This window comes from Polyodon spathula, chromosome 1, assembly GCF_017654505.1.
Source record: "Polyodon spathula isolate WHYD16114869_AA chromosome 1, ASM1765450v1, whole genome shotgun sequence".
Taxonomy (NCBI): Eukaryota; Metazoa; Chordata; class Actinopteri; order Acipenseriformes; family Polyodontidae; genus Polyodon; species Polyodon spathula.
The window spans coordinates 100,813,879-100,834,831 of record NC_054534.1 but is presented as its reverse complement, the minus strand read 5'-3'; the positions used below and the strand labels follow the sequence as shown (position 1 = coordinate 100,834,831).

At 36.3% G+C, this 20,953-nt stretch overlaps 2 protein-coding genes across 5 annotated transcripts in view; one reads left to right on the top strand and one right to left on the bottom strand.

Annotated features, from left to right (window-relative positions):
* Window positions 1-14,107, bottom strand: part of sclt1 (sodium channel and clathrin linker 1) — a 28,647-nt gene extending 14,540 nt beyond the window's left edge. The window contains exons 1-14 of one of the 3 annotated variants that reach the window (XM_041267766.1): window positions 14,037-14,107; window positions 13,159-13,253; window positions 12,358-12,425; window positions 11,584-11,636; window positions 11,284-11,356; window positions 10,907-10,962; window positions 9,296-9,431; window positions 8,603-8,725; window positions 7,934-7,999; window positions 6,015-6,085; window positions 4,357-4,447; window positions 3,841-3,932; window positions 2,337-2,514; window positions 1,342-1,440 (exon numbers count right to left, since the gene is read on the bottom strand). In XM_041267766.1, coding sequence (XP_041123700.1) covers window positions 1,342-1,440; window positions 2,337-2,514; window positions 3,841-3,932; window positions 4,357-4,447; window positions 6,015-6,085; window positions 7,934-7,999; window positions 8,603-8,725; window positions 9,296-9,431; window positions 10,907-10,962; window positions 11,284-11,356; window positions 11,584-11,636; window positions 12,358-12,425; window positions 13,159-13,195 — 1,143 coding nt within the window. In that variant the 5' untranslated portion in view covers window positions 13,196-13,253; window positions 14,037-14,107. The other 2 variants (XM_041267759.1, XM_041267775.1) reach the window with 2 other exon arrangements.
* An 18-nt stretch (window positions 14,108-14,125) lies between these two features.
* On the top strand, window positions 14,126-17,899 carry c1h4orf33 (chromosome 1 C4orf33 homolog). Of its 2 annotated transcripts, none has more exons than XM_041267794.1 (6): window positions 14,126-14,199; window positions 14,921-15,101; window positions 15,453-15,513; window positions 15,651-15,702; window positions 16,279-16,478; window positions 16,804-17,899. In XM_041267794.1, the coding sequence occupies exons 2-6, from the start codon at window positions 14,921-14,923 to the stop codon at window positions 16,895-16,897; spliced, it is 588 nt and encodes a 195-aa protein (XP_041123728.1). In that variant the 5' UTR covers window positions 14,126-14,199; the 3' UTR covers window positions 16,898-17,899. The 2 variants fall into 2 exon arrangements, with proteins under 2 accessions (XP_041123728.1, XP_041123719.1); XM_041267785.1 differs by lacking the exon at window positions 14,126-14,199 and adding an exon at window positions 14,348-14,453.
* The last annotated feature ends 3,054 nt before the right edge of the window (window positions 17,900-20,953 follow it).

The window sequence follows — 20,953 nt, the reverse complement described above, 5'->3', positions numbered from 1 at the left end:
CTTTTGTTTATTTATTTATTGTTTTTAAACTGCCCAAACACTTTTGTCTAAATAAAATAAAATAAAGAATTGATCCCAAATAGCCAAGTCACAGCTGTTTTTGAGATGAAACCAGGAAATGCATGGTGAGTCAAACCTGCTTTATATAGCCTTGAGCTAATATGACTCATTGAATCCAAAGTAACAATGGAAAGGTTCAGTAAAGGAAGCAAAAAAGGTACAAATTAAGAATACCTTGTTTGTTTTAACACCTGTAGCGTGTTTCTGGATTATTTAACAGTGGTGTGAAGTGTCTGTTCTTAACATGACACACATCTGTGATACAGAGGTTGTGTAAAGTAATGATACATGCTCCCCATATTTATATGCACTATGAATGATCACTTCACCTTCACGGCATTGCTTTCCACTGCATACAGCCTTTAATGCTTTGGTTTACAGACATTATTCTGTGCAGATCATGTTACAATACAATGTATAAACACTACATTAGCTTATGGTGTTATTGTTTAAAAACTTGTGTTTGTTCCAAAGTGTGTGTGTGTATGTATATATATTATATATATATATATATATATATATATATATATATATATACACACACACACACACACACACACACACACACACACACACACACACACACACACACACACACACATACACACAGGCTGGTTTAAGAGCTGGCTTACTGTAACGCTACTTTATAAACAGCAACAAGAGGAAAGGAACATCTGTCATTTCAACCACCAACACTGTCAAATCCTGTTCCTCACAGAGCAGCACAGGCCGTCTTATGCCAGTGTGACACCTCAAGTAGAGGGCTTTTTTTACCCTCAGGGGGCCATCACTCTCCCCACGATCGAACATTACAACCCCCCTAAAGCAGAGAACAGCAACATGCTACATCCTCCTAATGACGCACGTCTCCTGCTGGGAGATCAGAGTGGAGCTGTTGTGTGTTGAGTCGCTGCTGCAGCTCAATAACTTCTATCAAGTCCTGACATACAAATGAATTGTTTTCCTCAGTTCTGTGTCACTACACTTTGTTTAGAACTTTTCATACAAGAGCCTTCTATTTTCATAAAAACACAACAAAAATGGGTTTGCTAATGAGCAACGTCAGTTTTTTCAATGACTAAGTTAATGACTTATGTCTAATTTCAGTGTAAAGAATGAATATTTTTTTACACTCTCCAAATGTTTAAACAAAAGAAAGGAACAAAAAAAAATGTTTAATCTAAAAACAAGTTTGGTAAAATATGATCAATGCATAGTATAAGCATGGGAAAACACAGTAAACCACACAACAACCAGACAAAAGAACTGAAGCATGCAAACCTCTTTTCTGGTTCGAACTGCCGCGTCCTGAATTAACCGAGCCATTGCTTCTTTCATTTTCTCCACCTCTTCATCTTTCTGTTTTTCTCTCAGAAGGGCCTGCCATTATAAAAATAAAGAATAAAGGCCTATAACTGCTCATACAAAAGCCTGGTTCTTTTGTACATGGATGGGAAAGGGGGGAAGGGGGGGCAGCATGGTCGCTGTTCCACAATCAGCCTCCACCTGGGTACACTGCCAATAAAAGGTATCATTGGGATAGTGAAAACAGGCATGAGCACTACATATAAACATTGGGCACTGCATAATCACCAAAAATCACAGTTTTAGTTACACTGCTGGTGAAAGCGTGTTATTAACTTTCACTACCATATCATTCTAACAAGTAATTATTTAGCTTTTTTTTGCTTTGGTTTCAAGACTTCCTGGCTACTGTTAGGGACAGTATTTGTATTTATTTAAATAAATAGATAACAGCTTTGAATACCACAGGATTTCTCTCAGGGCAACATTTAACACCATAATTGCGTTGAACCTTTATATTACATAAAATGAACAGCTAAATACTTTCAAGGACGAGCTATAGAGCGCTAGGAGTCATGCATTTTTCGGTCATCTAAAAATAAGCAAAACAAAAACAAGAATGGTTTAGTAGCCAAGAAGTCAATGTAGACTGCTGGTAGAATTACAGTAAACTCACTCCCTTTGATAAACTAAATATCAGATTACTAAAATAACTAACTATGAACTGTGGCTTTTGTTCTCTAGTCAACCCAAGAACCGTTGAATACAATGATAATTAAGACGTTTAATTCATGTCATTTTTTAAGTAGGTTGCACCATGAAATCTCCTTATATACTGTATTTAAATGCAACAGGTTCATTACCGCTTTTAACTTAAATCTCCAACACATATTTCCAATTGCTTTTCACCCCTGCAAGATCATCACAAACCCCAGCAGAGGGCTCACGATTGAAATCATTAGGATTGTTACCTGATCTTTCTGCAGAGTTGTTTCCTCCACCAGCTGAATGCTGTCTCGAACCTTTGAAACTGCTTCATACTTCTCTTCATCCAGCCCGGCACACTTTCCCTGTAGCTCTCCGATTTGTCTCTCCCAAGCAGTCCTCTCTTTTCTAAACTGTTCAGCCTCCTGGACAGCCACTTTCAATCTAAAATGGAAAAGTATTCTGCAGTCAAACACACTTTTAAAGATTTTACTTTAAATAAGCCATCTACGGCTACTTAACTAAATGAAATGTTTGTTGTCATGAAGCTTTGTCATATAAAGCTACATTGTTGTTGATATCTAATTAACCATAGAGGAAACTTTGAAACTGGGTTCTGTGTGTGTTGGTATAAAAAAAATGTCTGGGGCCAGCATGAGGAGGGTCAGTACAGTAACTGGTTGTGCTTTGTATTCTTAAGCTATCTGTAGGATATACTGACTGCATACTGGGAAAGCCCAGATTCCCCATCAGTTTTGACCAGAATACAATTGGACCAGAACAGCTTATCCAGTACAGCTACAGGATCATTTTCATGGCTTTAAAGACCAAGATGACACAGGTTTTCATGGAAGGAAATGTTACTGTACAGGGCAAAGCCAAAGTTACAGCACATGTTGGTAAACATTACTTGTCTTTCAGCTAATAAAGAGCCAATGCCTATCGTGTTATAATACTAATAAGGCCTTTGCTGAACATTTTGTGTGCTTGACAAAATCAAGTTAAGGAAGAATGAACACCGTCTATTACACAGATCTTGCATTTGCTATAAAAGCGCTGTAAAATATGCATGCATACTGCTGCAGTAAAGCGATAACAGCACGTGTGTTAACTCAACACTCTGTATACTGTGTTAACTCAACTCGCTGTATACTGTGTTAACTCAACTCACTGTATACTGTGTTAACTCAACTCGCTGTATACTGTGTTAACTCAACTCTGTATACTGTGTTAACTCAACTCGCTGTATACTGTGTTAACTCAACTCGCTGTATACTGTGTTAACTCAACTCGCTGTATACTGTGTTAACTCAACTCGCTGTATACTGTGTTAACTCAACACTCTGTATACTGTGTTAACTCAACTCGCTGTATACCGTGTTAACTCAACTCGCTGTATACTGTGTTAACTCAACTCGCTGTATACCGTGTTAACTCAACTCGCTGTATACCGTGTTAACTCAACTCGCTGTATACTGTGTTAACTCAACTCGCTGTATACTGTGTTAACTCAACTCGCTGTATACTGTGTTAACTCAACTCGCTGTATACTGTGTTAACTCAACTCGCTGTATACTGTGTTAACTCAACTCGCTGTATACCGTGTTAAACGCTGTATACTGTGTTAACTGTATACCGTGTTAACTCAACTCGCTGTATACCGTGTTAACTCAACTCACTGTATACTGTGTTAACTCAACTCGCTGTATACTGTGTTGACTCAACACTCTGTATACTGTAAACCACATTGCCAGCATCATGGTCCCTTACCTGGTTTCTAACTGGGCGATAGAAGATTGCAGTTGCTGCAACCGTCTGTCTGAAGCCTCCTCTCTCCCCTGGGCTGACAACACATCTTCCTCCTACACACGCCAACAGAACCACAAACTCCACAGATAAGGCAGTGTCAGGAAACACAATTTCCGTTTGTAAATCTATGATTTTCCTTTATTTCAGCACACTGCTCTGTAAAAGAACACTTAACAAAAGAAAGTTTAATTTTGCAATTTTCTAAATGTTTTTATTAGTTGGACTAGGATCCCCTGTTTTCAATACAGACTTGCAATGCAAGTCAACGTTTATTTTGACATCAAAAGCACCACCGATAAGATGCACAGGGACATTGACTACCTGAAAAAGAAATGTGTTGCTGCCCTAAAAGTGTATATTAGATTTATTTTAAATGTCATATTTAAGCAACATTATTAAGTAACCAAAATGTGGTACTATAATGTTATTAGATCAACAATACAAGTAAAATACAATTTTGCACATCTGCCAATATACCCTTCTTTGCATCTGTTCCTGAAGATTCTCCATTATCTTTGTCATTTCTTCCACTTTTGTTGTAGCTGTTCTCAAGTCTAATTTTGCATGTCTGTAAACAAATCAAACATAGCTGAAAGTCAAGGGCAGAAGCAAACTTTGCTCTCCATTAAAAACATGTCACTTTAGGAGGTTAATTGCAGTTATCTAAAAGTAAACTTGCATATTTTAAATTTTGAACAAAAATAACCTTGGAGACATAATTCAATTTCTTAAGACTGCCTGCAGAGAACACTACTCCATATTCTAGCTACAAAATTTAATTCATCAATAGATCTTTTCCTTTTAGAACTGTGACAGCTACAGGGTTTCTGATATTAACACATCAAATACTGTCTTGATCAGCTTTCAAAGTCAGCCTGTGGACATCTGTACTGGTGCTTTGTACTAAACTCCCTTGGAAAACCAAACACAGTGCGGCTAATGTTTCATGGGACATGTATCCCTTATGTCTCTTTAAATTACTTCAGAAGAAGTAAATGTTATGAGACAATCTGTTCATTTTAAGGACAATTCAAATAAAAATTCCTCACATATTAAATCAGAAAGCACATGGAGCTTCACCTTGCATTTACAGTGGGTGGAATCAGAATCAAACCAGACTAAACCTTGTTTTTCTCATCCAAGAATAAATTTGGGTACTAGAAGGCCAAACACTAAGATATCTCAACCATGAACAATTTTGCAGTGTTTAATCATTTAAAAAAAAATTCAAGAGTACAATGGATTTTTTAAAATTTTTTAAAGCAGTTCAAATGGATATAATCCAGTCTGCTCTGACCAATTACCTTTAAGTTAATGATGCACACCCGAAGAAACCTTAACGCACTCACCAGCAAACAGAAAATGATGTACTTATTGATTTGGCTTGTGCTAAAATATAAATATATATTTTTTCAGCTAAAGAACAGACCAACACAGTTGACCGTTCATCCCTTTGGCTCAGAATAAAAAATATATTTTAATATTTTGCTTATCTTGAAGATAGCGAATTGTTTAAGTTATCTGAAAAAAATAAATAAACTAACAGTTTTAGTTGTAAGGATTTTCTTTATGAATAACTCAGATGGTGTTTTGTTATCTTTTCCCAGCTGACTAATCTTAAATCAAGCCGTCTAGCCACATTTCAAGTAAATGTCTACAGGTCTTCTCTGCGACATATCGTCAGATTATTACTTTCTCTGCATAATGTCAACTATCAGTTGACTTCATTTATTTCAGAGATTCAAGCTTTAATGATTCAATCTTTTTGACATATATTACATTTTAAAAAATAAATTAAAACACAGTTATCCGTAAATATACCACATATTTTGGCATGTCAAATCAATGTGGCAACTCAAGGCCCTAGACTACTCCTAACAGCATACCAGCTGTAACCCATGGTGTTGTGTCAGTTTACAGTACGTCAACAAGACAAGACTGATCGTTACACGAATCCTGTGTGTAAATTTAAACAGTAAGGAAATCCAACAAGAACGTGGAGTCTGATGTCTGGAGAGTGACACTGTTGAAATCATCTGACAGTAAATAGTACTTGAACTGTGCACTGTGTCCACAGGCACTTGGCAGCTGCTGATCTGGTAAAGACAGAATAAAGGGTATTAAGGTAACCCTACCTCTGCTGGGTGCGAAGTTGCTCCAGCTCCGAACTCTGCTCTGTCATGGTTTTCAGAAACTGCTGGTTGGTCTGCATACAACACGGAGAACAAGGAGTCCTGAGATACATACTTGTAACAAGCTGACACTACAGAACTGAGAAAAAGGATTAAGCTACCACCACCTCTAAAAAAACAAAAAGAAAGAAAACAATGGGCTACAGCTCTTAATTAAAAATGCATGGGAAACATATAATGTTACCTTTCCTTTGCGCATACAGTATATTTGCAATTTCTTATCTTCAATGAGAAAATTAAATATATTTTATTTGAATTTTTATAAAATTACTAGAGATTAAACATGTTGCTTGCATGTAAAGTAGACAATCAACTCCTCTGGTGTACACATTATCAATAAAAACAATGCAATAAATGCAAAATGTCGTAGATAAGGGACTATCCAATTGTGATGAATTAATTCGAAAATCATTTAGCACAATTAAATCTTGTGGCATATATATGCATTTGTATTTATATTACACATTTGTACATATTCATATGGTAGGTCCTGGTGATTTACTTTTTCATGATAGCGTCTGCTATAATTTCATATTTACATCGAGGCAGGGTTAAACGAGAGTGAGATACTTGTTTTGACCTTTATTTCTGAAGCACTGTCAAATAGGGATGCAACGATTACATCAAAAATCACTTTTTCAATCGATTTCATTCCTCATTACATACATCGATATAAATACTGTTTAATTGATTAAATAATTACATTTTTATAATTTGTTAATAACATTATTTAAGTTTATCAATGAAACTGGACCGAACACCCTGCCCTACTATTTACAGTATTTCTGCCACACAAACAGTGGGCGGGCTCTTCTTTTCCACTTGTGTTAACGAGCATCTGATTTGCTGGTCCCATCCTACCAGCAAATCAGGTTTCAAAATGCTTTGTAAGTACTGTGTATTCAATTTAAACAAAAAGCGCGCCGCCTTGGATCCAGAGCAGAACAACAGGTTTGTATTCCTGGTTAACAACATGTAAATACATTGTGCACATTAAAGAAAACTGACTGTATATAGTTTGCGCTCCTTTAGAGTTTCAAAATGAACTGTTAAACCAGGAAATGCTGTTTATGGTTTTTTCCGATGTATTTTTCAAACTAGGCTGCATGCTCTGTCTGTGTTTCTTGATTGATGACCTCATCTAGTCGATGTCAGTACAATCAATCAGTGCCGCCCACAGCTGATAAAACGAATGATGTGCATTTGAGATTTTTGGGAACTGGGTATTTTGAGTCCGAGCACAGATCCCAAACTATTTTGAAAACCATGTCAATGTGTAAGCAGAAGGGGGAGGGTATTTGGCATCTTATATACACATGAACAAGCACTAGTGCTACAGTTCTACGTCAGCGTAAAAAACAATAGAAAGACCACAACAATCAAAAGAACAAAAAATGTATGTGGGCTATACAATCATCAATATTTATTTGAACGATTACACTGTGTGCCAAATTAATCGATTGCTATTTGGAGGCTTAACTGACAGCCCTAATGTCAAACTATGACAATAACATTTCCACTCCTGAATAATTCTTAACAGGTTGTTTTTATGCAGACGACAGCTCATTTTGCTTTGCTAAATCTGTATAAATCTTAGCTGAAATTCTTGTCGGACTTTAGAACAGCGCAAAAGGCTGCAAGTGTTTTATGGAGGGCCGACTGCAAACGTACTGCTGTAGAAGGTCAACAGTTGTGTTATTTTACTAAGGTGAGGATCAACTCTACAGCTGTAAAGTTCTGAAATGCCAACAGAAAGTAACACAGTGGGAATTACGGGACAGACAGATGTAACCCAATCTGTGTGCACATTCTATATATAATGCCTGTGGTATGAACAGGCTTCCCAGATGTTTTTGCCTTACCGACTCCAGCTTTTGATTGGCTAATTGGAGCTGCTGAGCAAGCTGTTGAACATGTGCCAGTTGATCCTGAAACAGAAATGTTGGAAACGTGTTCAGTTCCCAGCAAGTGGATTATCGCTTAAATCTGGCAGAAACTAAACAAAAGCACAGGTTGCACAAAAGGAATTTGCATTTATATCAAAATATTCTGCTAGACAATTTTGCATTAATAACACTGAAACTTTCTCTACCAAGACAGACATTCTATTCAAAAGGCCAGGATTCCTCAGTCATGTGCTGAGATTATACTACCTTTAGTGGCGAAGGAGGAGAATTGCATCTTCAATGCAAACTCAAAATTCATAATTAAATTTTATTGGAAACACTGGTGCTTATCTACTTTTTTTTGCCGCAGCCGTGTATAGCTGTGCAACCTTAGAGTCAAGCTGAAGCAAATTTATTGTACTCAACATCATCATATTGTTTACCTGGTTAGGGGCATGCTGAAACCAGGATTGAGATGCAAAAAGATATTGTATTGGTTTAGAGAATAACAAACTAGATTATCCCATCACAATATATACAATCACATTATGAGGGGTTTCTTTACCACAGAATGGGTTTCGGTTACAGAATAGAATACTATTGACATTAGTTTTCCGTTTCATCAAGAATCAGAATTCAACATACCTTCAATTGTTGCCTCTCAGCCACATGGATCTGTGCTTCTGCCATTGTCTTCTGGTACAGCTGCTGCAGTCGATCGAGTTCTTGTGCAACAGACTGCCACAACTCCAGTGCCTGTTCCTTTTCCTAAGAAAAACAGAAAACAATCTCAAGTTAGAATCTGATATGTTCACCCATAACTTCAAAAGCTATTTTTGATCAAACTTACAAGAAACTGATGAAAGCAGGCATATTCCAATACCCTCAACTAACTTGTGGTAAAGAATGTTGCTACTAAGTTCTATCACAACTTGATAAGCAGTTCTCTCAAGTGTGACACACATGCTTACAATTTAGTTTTAATGTTAAACTTTAAACCAAAAAAGAAATACTTTGTTCACTGCATTATTCTAATGTTAGCCTTCTGTGTGCACTCTACTTTCAGACCTTGCTGACTGGCCCGTTTGTTTGCATTACCCAAAGGCAACTGTAAAAAACATCCACCCCTCTGGAACTCTGCTTGCTTCTCCGCTAATCATAAACAGGCACACTGATGCTACTTCTTGTTACAGTAAATAGAGAGGGAAAGTAGAGACATGTTGAGAGCTAGTTAAAAATACAGGTCCACTCATTCTCAGGATTACCTTTCACACCAATGTGTAATGATGTAATATCACAGGCACAGTGCAACAGTGTCTACTGCCAGCTTTGCCTTACCTGATTAGACAGTTGTATTTGTTCTTGGAGATTTGCAATGACTCCACCTTCAGGAAGAGAATCGCTTTCAAGGCCAGATCCAGAAGGTAGGAACTGTAATTGTTTTTCTATCGATTCCCTCAATTCTGCATGAAGCCTTTATACAACAAATACATACATTAAAATCGATAATTCAAACATGTGATTACCATTCCCAGTAATCAAAATCAAGATGTTGAAAGCATGCTTTAAGCTCTATTTCAAAATGGGAACCTGTGCAGTGTAGATATTCTTTTAAAAGTAAATTATTTTTTAATAAGGAAATGTGGCCCAATGTATCATAAAGAACTAATAACTTGATCAATCACAGCAGTATTCTGGTGTTAGTATCTACCTAGAAAGAAGCTTGCTTTAAGGAACGACAACTTAACTGCTGCTTACCACAGAATAGGGTTACAAATGAATATGGCTTAAACTTTTCAGTTTTTTTTTTTCAAATCTTGACTTCCCTTTAAAATATTAAATTAGTAGTTGTTAAGCTGTATCTGCATCCTAATAGAGAAAACAATTAATAACAAACTGGGTTTAAGATTTTTTTTTTTTTTTTGCTACAAATCAAGGAAATTTTAAATGTTGTACGTGCTATCAGTATACACTCTAATGGGTATTTTATGCTGAATCGGTCATCGCTCTGTTAAACGAGTGAAAATAACAAAAGCACAATGATAAACTTGGCGTCTGAAAGAATGAAATGCAATTAGGATGAGATTAGCAATTAACATAACTTGTCACGTCTGTTTGAAATAAAAATGACACGAAACAATCAGGCTCTCAAGATATGAAGGTAAAAAAAGCAACATTGTTTCGGAATTAACAGATTTTTCTGGGTTTAATTGGGAAACAGAAATAAGCTCAAAATAAGTTTAAAGGGATGTCATGTGATCAAAAACAAAATCTGAAAACTTCAACCCCTACAAACGAATAAGTGTCATCATATTTGCATTTATTGTTTTGTGAAGGGTCTTAGATTATGATATTTTGATATTTTTAAATGGTGCACTAACGATGCCTGAGAAAGTTTGTCAATGAACCATTAACACATTGTCAGGTCTATTCAATTAATCGAAATCTCTAAATACCCTCCCTGGAGTTTCCCATATTTTTAACAGACAGAAATATAATGCACTAAAAAGACACACAAGCACTGTTTGATTTTAATCATTCTCTCAGTGGCAGCATTTAGATCAGCTGCTATTTAGATTGATAGAACCCTGTGTTTCAGCACCTGACCGGCAAGAATTATTCAGTGTTTTTAATGCCATTGACACAATTATGCAAATAATTCACATGGAAAGCTTGCCTTTTATGCCCCAATTCTTTCTATCTCCCTTTTCTTTTTTGAAGAACAAACCAATAGATGTAGAAGTTAAACAAGTAAAACCTGTTTGCTATTCAGTTATGGCACTGGTGAATGTCCGTAGGGTGCCTGCGCCACATAAACACTCACATTGGTGCAAATCAAGGGCCCTGCCATCTTATGCAACTATGAAAAGATTATAACCTTCAGTGTTAAATGATTGTGAAATTGTTAAATACCAGAATGCCACCAAACACTGAATGAATAAACAGTACCTTTCATTTTCTTTTATTACATTTTCCAGTTTCAGCTTCATCTCACCCATTTGTGTCTGTAGGTACAAAAATCAAGAGGTAAAATAAATGTGCTACACAAGGCCAACTTCACTTTTTAAAATTACGTTACTAGAGCAATATTTAGGGTTACAGTATGCTATACATACAAATTAAAGTGTAATCATTCATACCACTTTTTTTTTTAAACCCTTCATTTGAATAAAATAAATATGACATGTTTTTATCACATGATATGCATAATGTGTGGTTTACATTTATTGAAAATGTATACATTTGGAACACATGCACAGGCTAAAGCCCTACTAAAATCCCCCAACTAAAATGACCAGTAGCTATAAACAAACTAGTGATTTAACCTTGTAGTACTGCAGCTGCTCACTCATGTCTTCCACGTGTCTGTCATATTCTGCTATGAGGGGTGCCATGAGGCTAAAAAATAAATAAATATGTTAATACATTTTAAAAATGTGACCACAGCATAATTAATCAAGTATTGTCAAAATAAAAACCATCATTATCATAAAAATGTTTTGGGCATCTGTCCTGCACCAAACACTTAAAAAAAAAGAAAAAGAAAAGTTGTTAAAGATTGTCCCTACTATGTTTCATCACAATTGGATAAGCGCATGCTAGATTCCACACATTTTTGAAGTCACCTTTTGTCTGTGAGCCAAGTAGCAGGAGATTCATTTTCTCCAAGTAGTCCTCCCTAAAATGAAACATATTTTTTTGCATATTAGCTTTGAATAGCTTTAAAAACATGCATTTTAATACAAACAAACAAACAAAAACGTGAAACAAAAAGACTAGGCAGGACGATGTTAAGAAACACGACAGGTATACAATGGGAAGGTGTTTGCATAACTAAACTACAGAATGTACTCAATGTTCTGAACATCGGTGCTCAGCTTAAACTCCGGTACAAGCGTCTTCATTATACCCTCATTGCCAGGGTGTGGATTCATGCAGGAGAGATCACTTGGATACACACATCAGATGAAAGCTAGCCACGAATCACAGTTGTATTGTTTTCCAACACATGTATTTGATTACATTTTTATTGATTTATTTTTTTAAGAATGGTGATCACTTCAGCTACATTGAGATTTTGTTAACTTTGTTTTGTTTGAATTTTTTTTTTTTTTTTTTAAATTATTTTTCTATTGATTGTTAAAGTTTTATTGCCCTCTGTGGTAATTTCTCACAAGTTTAACTACAGCCATTAACATTTTGACCTTGGTAAAAATACAAAGAAGCCTAATAAATCATAGATTACATCGTTTCCACAAAACTACATTCTGAAGACAATAAAGCACAAGAAGTAACTGTAAAACAAAATCAAGATCTGTAAAACAAACTGACCACTGCAATGAAAAATACTGCTTCCGACATTAAAAACATAAAAGAAGAAACATGCTTTACTTGAGTACCTGTACTGATGCTGACTGGGAGTGATGTCCTTCTTGGTACTGTCGGAGAGCAGAACTCAGCCTCTGCACTGAAATATCAATATGACTTGTTAACTTACAAGCGACAATTACAAAAAATAAAAATAACACTCATGCAAAATATGTAGACTAGAACAGATTTTCATATAAAAAGTAAAATCACTTCATAGATTTTGTATCCTCAGAGTATTGCAAACTCTCCCTCGTTGTGTTATAATTGCCTTGGAATGACTTTGAAAACTTAAGCAGTCACCATGCCCATCTAATCTTTGGCCTCTTTGAGACTGTCAGTAAAGGCTTGAGGTGCTAATTACAGCAAGGTGTGGGGTGTTGGTTTTGCTGGATTCTCCACAGACTCCATTCCAGGGAAGCAGAGTACTACACTTGTTGTTCCTAATTTGTAGAATGAGCCCATTTCAATTACTACCATCAGCCAGTAATTGCGGTTGTTTAAAACAGCAAGTTCAGCACTAGGAAATCATGTATCTACTGTACTAAGACAAGACCACCAACTAATTTCACTTGTCATCTAAATCGCTTCTGGAAGGAATAATATGATGTAATAACTTGCTGGTGCGTGACGTAATCACATTCTGGGACATAAGCCCGGCACTATGCTTTAGTGCGAGAGGTCCCGGGTTCGCGCCTGCACTGTGTGTGGATTGCCTCGTCCCAGGCCTGTGTGATGCACCTGCCTGCGTTAACCAAGATCACTACAATATTTACATTAATATGTATCGCACCTACCTGGAATTAAGGAATTAAATGCATTATAAAGCTTACCTTGGTCTCTCAGGAATTCTACTTCTGAAGCTGCCATTTCTTTGCTTCTTCAATATGATGTCACGTTATAGTTATTAATTCACAGGAACATGTATCTGTTTCAACAAATAAATTACATTATTCAATTAAACTATTATGTACATACTATTTGAAGCCAAGTCAATTGGTCTGTAGTAGTAATATTAGCTAATGTTATCTCAAACTAGAATCAGTTAGAACTGATAATAAATACATTTTAAAAACCATGAGGGAAAAAAAGCTGTATTAATGTTTAGTAATATTTTGAATTGTGTCGCCCCAGTTGCACATCATTGAATCTTTGAGAACAAAAGCTTTTAGATACAACTATTTTACAACAACTTACATATCGAAACCACTTCTCTGAACAACCAGGTAAATCGTTATTTTTTCAGTTCTAAATTACCATATGATTGATGTAATGTTACTTTCTTCAATTTACATCTACCTCTTTCTGGCAACATAATTTTAGCTGCTTTTAATTTTTTTTTTTTTTTTTTTAAGAAGTCGTTACCTACTGTGCAGCATGGGAATAATGTACTATACTATACACTTACTGCTGTTTCCTGCAGCTACCATCGACACACATTTTACAACTGCTGTATGCTGCCTCATAATAACACACAACACAATGAGGTTTTGCTGTGGGTCTGTTGCTGACAAGACGCTTGTTTCCCATAGTAACAAGAGAACCCAGAGCAAGCAGCTTATCAGAGCACTGCGAAAAACACTTGAATAACCGGCACGCTCGTCATTTTAACACATGCTAAAAAAAATAAATGAACAGATAAATGTATTAGATTCCACAATTTAACTGTTTGTATGGCCTCATATGCATTACCATAGAATAAAATGATTACCGTCTCCTTCTAAACTTCTTCCGCCGTCTGGTTTGAAGTAAACGCCAATCAAAAAACAGTTCAAAGGAGCTCAGTGGAGTAACAACATAATTACCCCCACTGGAAACAAGAAACTGGTTCTGTTTCTATGCAGCGCAGTTTACGAACACACTGAATTTCTAATGTAAGTATAATTGTCAAATACTTGTTTTAAGTACAAATACATTAATACACAAATAAAAATATTTGTTGTTGTTTTCTTTGGATTTAGTCTAGGCAAAATATTGAAATGGTGTTCTGTTTCCGCGATAAGACTTTTAAGTTACCACCCGGTGCAGTAAATTATTACTCAGCTGATCATGTGAGTTTTATTGGATTTTGCCAGCGTAAAGTTCAACGTTTTATTTGGGAAAATCCGGACGTATCGTTGCTGTCACAGTAAGTGTTTAAATAATTTATAACAATTTTTATTTTGTCATCGCAATTAATTTAACACAAATCTAAATAATTTCTACATTTTGAAACATTGGCACATTTACTTTGACATTAAGATTGGGCTACACGTATTAAATACATTAAAAAAAAAAAACAGAACAAATGAAGATCTTCAGTTTTTCTTCAATTCACATTCCAGCGCATCCCCCCCCCCCATATAAATAAATATGTGTGTGTGTGTGTGTGAATGACAAATATGCATTTGTATCCTCTGTGTCTGGACATATGTGGGAATTTCCTAAGTGGCCAAACCTTGTATATATAATGAATATTAAACGGTATTAATTACACCAGGGTTTGTGGTCTTCTATTTTTTTGGCCCTAACATTCTCCAGGGTGCTTTAAAAAGAAACAGCAGTGTCAGAAAAATGTTGTCGAATGTCAGTACATTTGCTATTTCCTTTATTCAGATGGATTTTGTCATTACACACACATGGGATAGCCTGGCAGTAAACCATGACCCTGTGACCCTGAAGCTGGCAGCGGGAGATGGAGGGTTGGTAATGGAAGTGCAAGCTTCATTTTTTAATGATCCTCCAGCACCAGCAGGTGCCCCAGGAGAGCCTTTTCCTGGCCTGTGGGATTATGAAGGTATTTATTTACACTACAGCAAACTTCTCCTGAAAAGGATTGAACATTAGTGGATGCTTGTTAAACTGCCGCATTATGTTTTCCTTATGATACCTGCTTTTTCACACGCAGGTATCTGTTTGATAAAAGATGCAATTCCCATTACATTATGCCACTGCGATTGAACGATAAACCACAACAAGTTAACAAAATAGGTGTGCATAACAAAAAAATATCCCTTTGGGTTAGTATTATGCTTAGATTTGTTTGAAAAATTGTATTAAGTATCAGCTTTTTTTTAATGTTGTTGGGATTTTCTTTCAAGATGCACATTGCATTGCTTTTTGTTTGTTTTTTTCATGCACACTTCAGTTGTTGAAGCCTTCTTTTTAAATAGCACCACAGAACAATACTTGGAGGTCGAAGTCTGTCCGTAAGTTTTTCAACATTGTACTGTCCTTTCCAATATGGTTATGTACCCGAATTTGCCTTTTCTTTCATTTTATTTAAATTTAAGATTACCAGATTCTGTTTAAAAGGTAGTTTGAATTATTGTGTTGTGTTTTACAGTCATGGGCAGCATTTATTGTTATTACTCTCTGGAAAAGGGAATGCATGGAAAGTAAGTGTATTTGTTTATTTAAAATCAACAGCGTTAATTAGAAATCGCATAACAGTAACCGAACTGTAAAAGATACAATAACATGAGAGAGAACTGGTGGAACTGCCTGTTCACACAGACGCTTTTAGCTGCTTGGGATCCACTCTTCCAGTGTTGTTGAAGCCTGGTCTCATTGTCTAGATTAGGCGAAATAGAACTGCTCACCCAAGTTTGATTAAATGATAACAAATGAATGCCATCATGGCGACTTCATTTTCATTGTTCTGCTAAAGGCTATATCTTGTGATCCACTGTATCAGAGTGTGATGAATCTATGCATGGCATCTCTCATGAGAGATATGATTGTGTATACTGTGGATGTTGGTGACCCACTTGGGCCAACTCTTCACGTGGTACTGCCACCTGTAATGTGTTATTTATATCTTTGGCAGGGGATGTATGTGACTGGCATACCTTTTTTCTTATATCACTGTTATAATTACAGCTGGTGAACTAGATTATGATTCATAAGCATGCAGTGCATCAAGGGGTGTCCCCTTATGTTGCTTATAAGTAACTCTTATCTTCCTGTTTAAGCAAGGGCTAAACTTAGCATATGAGGCTTCCATTTATGGAGACAAATGGAAAGGGAAAGCACTCCTTCCCTGGAGCTATTTTCCACCCGACGTGGATAAAATGAATTCATATGCAATTCATGGATCTGGCAATGGAAGGACTTATGAAGCCCTGTACCCAATACCGAGAGATGAGATAGAAGAGGGGCAAGGTCCAGACTTGTGAGTATTACATCAGAATACATGTAATAAATCAATACTAGTGTGTTATTTTATAAGTGGATGTTTTGTTGTTTTCTTACTACGGTTAGTCACTATCCACACAAGACAAATTATACATGTTTTAAATTGATCCCATTATTCTCCATCAAAGTATTTTTTGTATTTATTTTATTGATTTTATCTCTGATCTGTTTCCATGTTGTCTGTATGATAGGTGTACCCTTTAACGCACGTAAAAGTTGATTTGAGGTGTAAATAAGTGTCTAGTTTTAGACGTATGCACACTGTTGCTCTAATAACATTTCTTTTGTGTCTTTCTCCAAAGCCATCGCCTGGAATACTTCCAAGATTTCAGTCTCAAAGACATTATGGGACCGAACTGGACGCAGCCCGAATCAGAACTCTGGAAGGAATGCTAATGATTAGCCAAAATAATGATAATTCATTCAATTTATTAATCAGAATAATCAAAACATTATTTTCCAGCAAACATATAATAACAATAAATACATTTGCTGTATTTCGTCTAACCTCTTCCACTATCCCTATTTGAACAAAGTGACATGGGAGGCCACCTACCATAGAGAATACCAGTCAGAATATATTTTAGTCTGGCTATAGCAACCACAACATTTGGCGTTTTAGAGGAAAAGGGAAGTACAGTATCTGACCAAAATTGGGGAAAATGTGTCCCATTGAGTGAAAGCATCAATAATAATCATTGGATTAATCATATCACACATAGTGTGGAAGTGATTAGAAATGACTTTTTTATTTTTTTAATCCTGTCAAACTGGTGTATAAGAACACCAAAAATAAAAAAAAAATAATGCACGATTCAGACCAAATCAGCAGAAAGGAAAGTTTATTTTTTAATGATTCTCTGGCGCCACCTTGTGACCAAGAAATGAGAAACTGAAATAAAGCTTAACTTAAATAACAGACAGTATTAAAACACAACTGTGAAGGGGCGATGTGTGCTGTATTTGAAAGGTAATTGGTTGTATCAGGAACTAACATTTAAAATAAATCTGAATTCCAACTAATAACAAGGAATATTATGCCTGTCTTCTAGTCTGAGATTGAGTGCTTGTTAAGTGCTGGTTGGATCATTGTATTTAATTAAAAAAATAAAATAAAAACAGCAGAGGGTCTGGTTTCAGTGATACTTAAGATCTGTGAAAACTACAGAAAGTGATTGTAGATTTTATTTGAAGGCTTGCACCGCTGGCAAATGTTTACATTTATTTGCACAATTGATCAAACAGTGTTGGATAAAAACCCTTGCTGGCATGTTAGCTTATTTTACAAACCCAAATCCACTAAAGACATGCACACTCTCTGCTTTGATTTTCAAGCCCTTCACACGTGCCCCTATATTAATAATTACTGGTATTTTAGATCCACCACTGTTTAGATCAGCTGAATAAGACTGAAGTCTTATTCAGCTGATCTAAGAAAGCTACATCTTGTGTGTGTGTGTGTGTATGTGTGTATATATATATATATATATATATATATATATATATATATATATATATATATATAAAGTATTGCAAAGAATTAATACTGATGGAAAGCCCGAGTCAGAGATTATTAGCAGATCATTCACTCAAGGGCCGTCTCGGTGCTTTGTGCACCATGAAAACCAGACTGAAACTTCTCGAATATACCATTAAGAGTTAGAAATTTTTGTAATGGAGTTACAACAGCTCTCTCTAGAACCTTATATAAGAATGGTAGGTTGGAGATTGGCCTAAAGTTATTGAGGGTCCAAAGTGCTAAGGAAACTATACCGGAGGAAAGTGAACCATTTATAATTTTTAAATGTGCATATTAATAACACCAAAAACATCTTTAAATAGTTTTCTAGGTATAGGATCAAGAGAGCAGCTGTAGGAGCTCTAATACAGTATGTTGAACTAGCTCTGTCAGTTCCTGTACGGAGGTAATCAAAGAAAAAGCCCCCATAGTAGCCTTGATATGTCTAATTGGTAAAATTGTGCTGGAGTTCTTAATAGAAGGTGTCTGTGGAATCTCATTTCTGGTGTCTAATATTTTTTTATTAAAGAAATGTAAGAAGTCATTCCAGCTGTGAGAGGAGCCAATGTCAAGGGTAGAACTATTAGGGGAATGTGGCAAAGTGGTTGGTAAGGGGAACTGTTGTAGCGGTGATGCGGTGCAGGAGTGATGAACAGACAACGGTATTTCAATGAACAAGGTGCTTCAGTTGGTAATCCAGGTCTGGTGACCGTTAAATAATAAATCCCCGGCTATACACAACAATGTGTAAAGCGCGGGGATAACAAAAACTGGGCACAGTCCCGAACAAAAACACAAGACACAGACGTGCAGGTGCTCGGTGCAGACACAGGTTTGTGTGGAGTGTAGTGGTGCTCCCGATAGTGCTGACCCCTTTTCCGACAGCTCTGGAGAAGTGCTTTAACTGCCTACAGTGACAAAACAAAGACAGTTAACAATACACACACAACACGTATTTCTCTTTTAATTACTGAGAGTTCCTCTCTCGCTCCTTCTCTCTCCAAACGTTTACCCAAACGAAGGAAAAGATCAGCGTTACCCTGGCCCCTATATGTAATCCCGCATGATATCTAGGTAAACGGTTGCAGCTGCCTTATTACTTTAAGCTGCCCCTCGTTTACCTTTTAGATCAATCCGGTCTCGCTTCTTTCCAGGCTGACCCACTTCCCGGTCCCGGAAACGAACTGTCAGGCCCTTCCAAATACTTCTCTCGTTCTTTAGCGCCCTCACAGGTCAGGAGGAGTATTTATCACCAGAACTCATTGTATTTCTGTCACAGGAAAGGATTTATTCATTTATCTACGGTAGCTAAACGAAATCTAGGTTATTTGTATTTGATTCAAATAAATTAGAATAATATGATGATCTAGCCAACGCCAGAGTCTTCCTATAGTTAACCAGGTGGCCCTTCCATGCGATGTAATGCACATGTAATTTAGATTCCCGCCATCTTCGTTCTATTTTACCACCCTCATAATTCATCTTACGAGTTGTATCATTGAACCATGGTGAGCTTTTTTTTAAAGACACTGTCTGAATTTTGATTGGCGCTACAGTATCTAAGATACCAGTCAAGGTGGTGTTGTAGGTATTAACCAGCTCATCTACTGAGCTCAAGACATCAGAAAGCTTAACAACAGCTGAAGAATTAACTACTGCTTGTGTTGTATAGTTTAGTACATCTGAGCAAATGCATCTCCTGCATGCACCTAGTACCTGTAAACACTGCAGGTCACCAGCACCATATCCTAGCGGGTGGTAACGCAACTGCAGGCATAGTTTTTTTATTTTTATTTTTTTATCACTTTTATAATTATTTTTACAATGGAGACCATTACGTTTAACCTGTTCCCTTGGTGGCAAGAACTTTGAGGTAACAAGGCACATTAAATTGATTTTGCAATGTACAAGCAAGAGCCATTACACATTAAACAGGATTCCCAGCTGAGTCATGGCTGTAATTGGCTCTTTACTTATAAAAAATCAGACACTGATTAGGACCTGAGGACATTATTTATACTCCTCATTATAACCTCCACAGACCTACTGTCTGGGCAGGAATCGAATTTGAATAATTTCACCATTTTCCCTGATTACTCGTAACAGTGACTATAATCATATCACAGAAAAGATCAAGCATGGCTTTAACTGTTGAAGAGCAATGTGATCTAAACTCACCTGACCTTCCTTTGTGTTATGGGGTTTTTCTTTGTTGTTATCCAAGCATGATTATAATACAAATGCAGTACATGAATCAAACTAACCAGAAGTTCCAAGACAATATGGATTCCTATGTTCCATTAGTGGCAGGGTTGTCTATTGCTGGGGAGTCAATACTGCCCTAAATCAAGGCTAGTGTCTGTTGTAGTCACCCCTTTTTTTTTAGTCCCCCCCCCCCCCCCCCCCCATTTTCACAAACTCATGTATTTACAAATAAATAAATACATAAAACAATTTCAGCCATTGCAAATTATGCGTGACGTGCATTTTACCTTTTACTTTTGTTGCAAAGGGATTGATTTTGCAAGACATTAGTGCAGTAAAATATTCTACCCATTTTCTTTTATTTCACAAACAGTGCTTGATATTATAATGACCTTAAGAAGATTGCATTTAAAATTATATAGTAGCATTGTTTAAACATAACATTTAAGCCTGAATACAAATCTTTAACTGATACAATCCAGAATTATTCCTAGTGTATGTAGATGCATACAGTAAATGGTTGTGTGCTATAGATGCATACAGTAAATGGTTGTGTGCTATAGATGCATACAGTAAATGGTTGTGTGCTATAGATGCATACAGTAAATGACTGCTGTGCTGTACCTTCAAGCAGGGCCAAACCAAATGTATTTTAAAAAGGTTGTTATCGGTACCTTATTAACCCATGTTGAACATATCACCTCTATATGTATTTAAATCCAATCAGA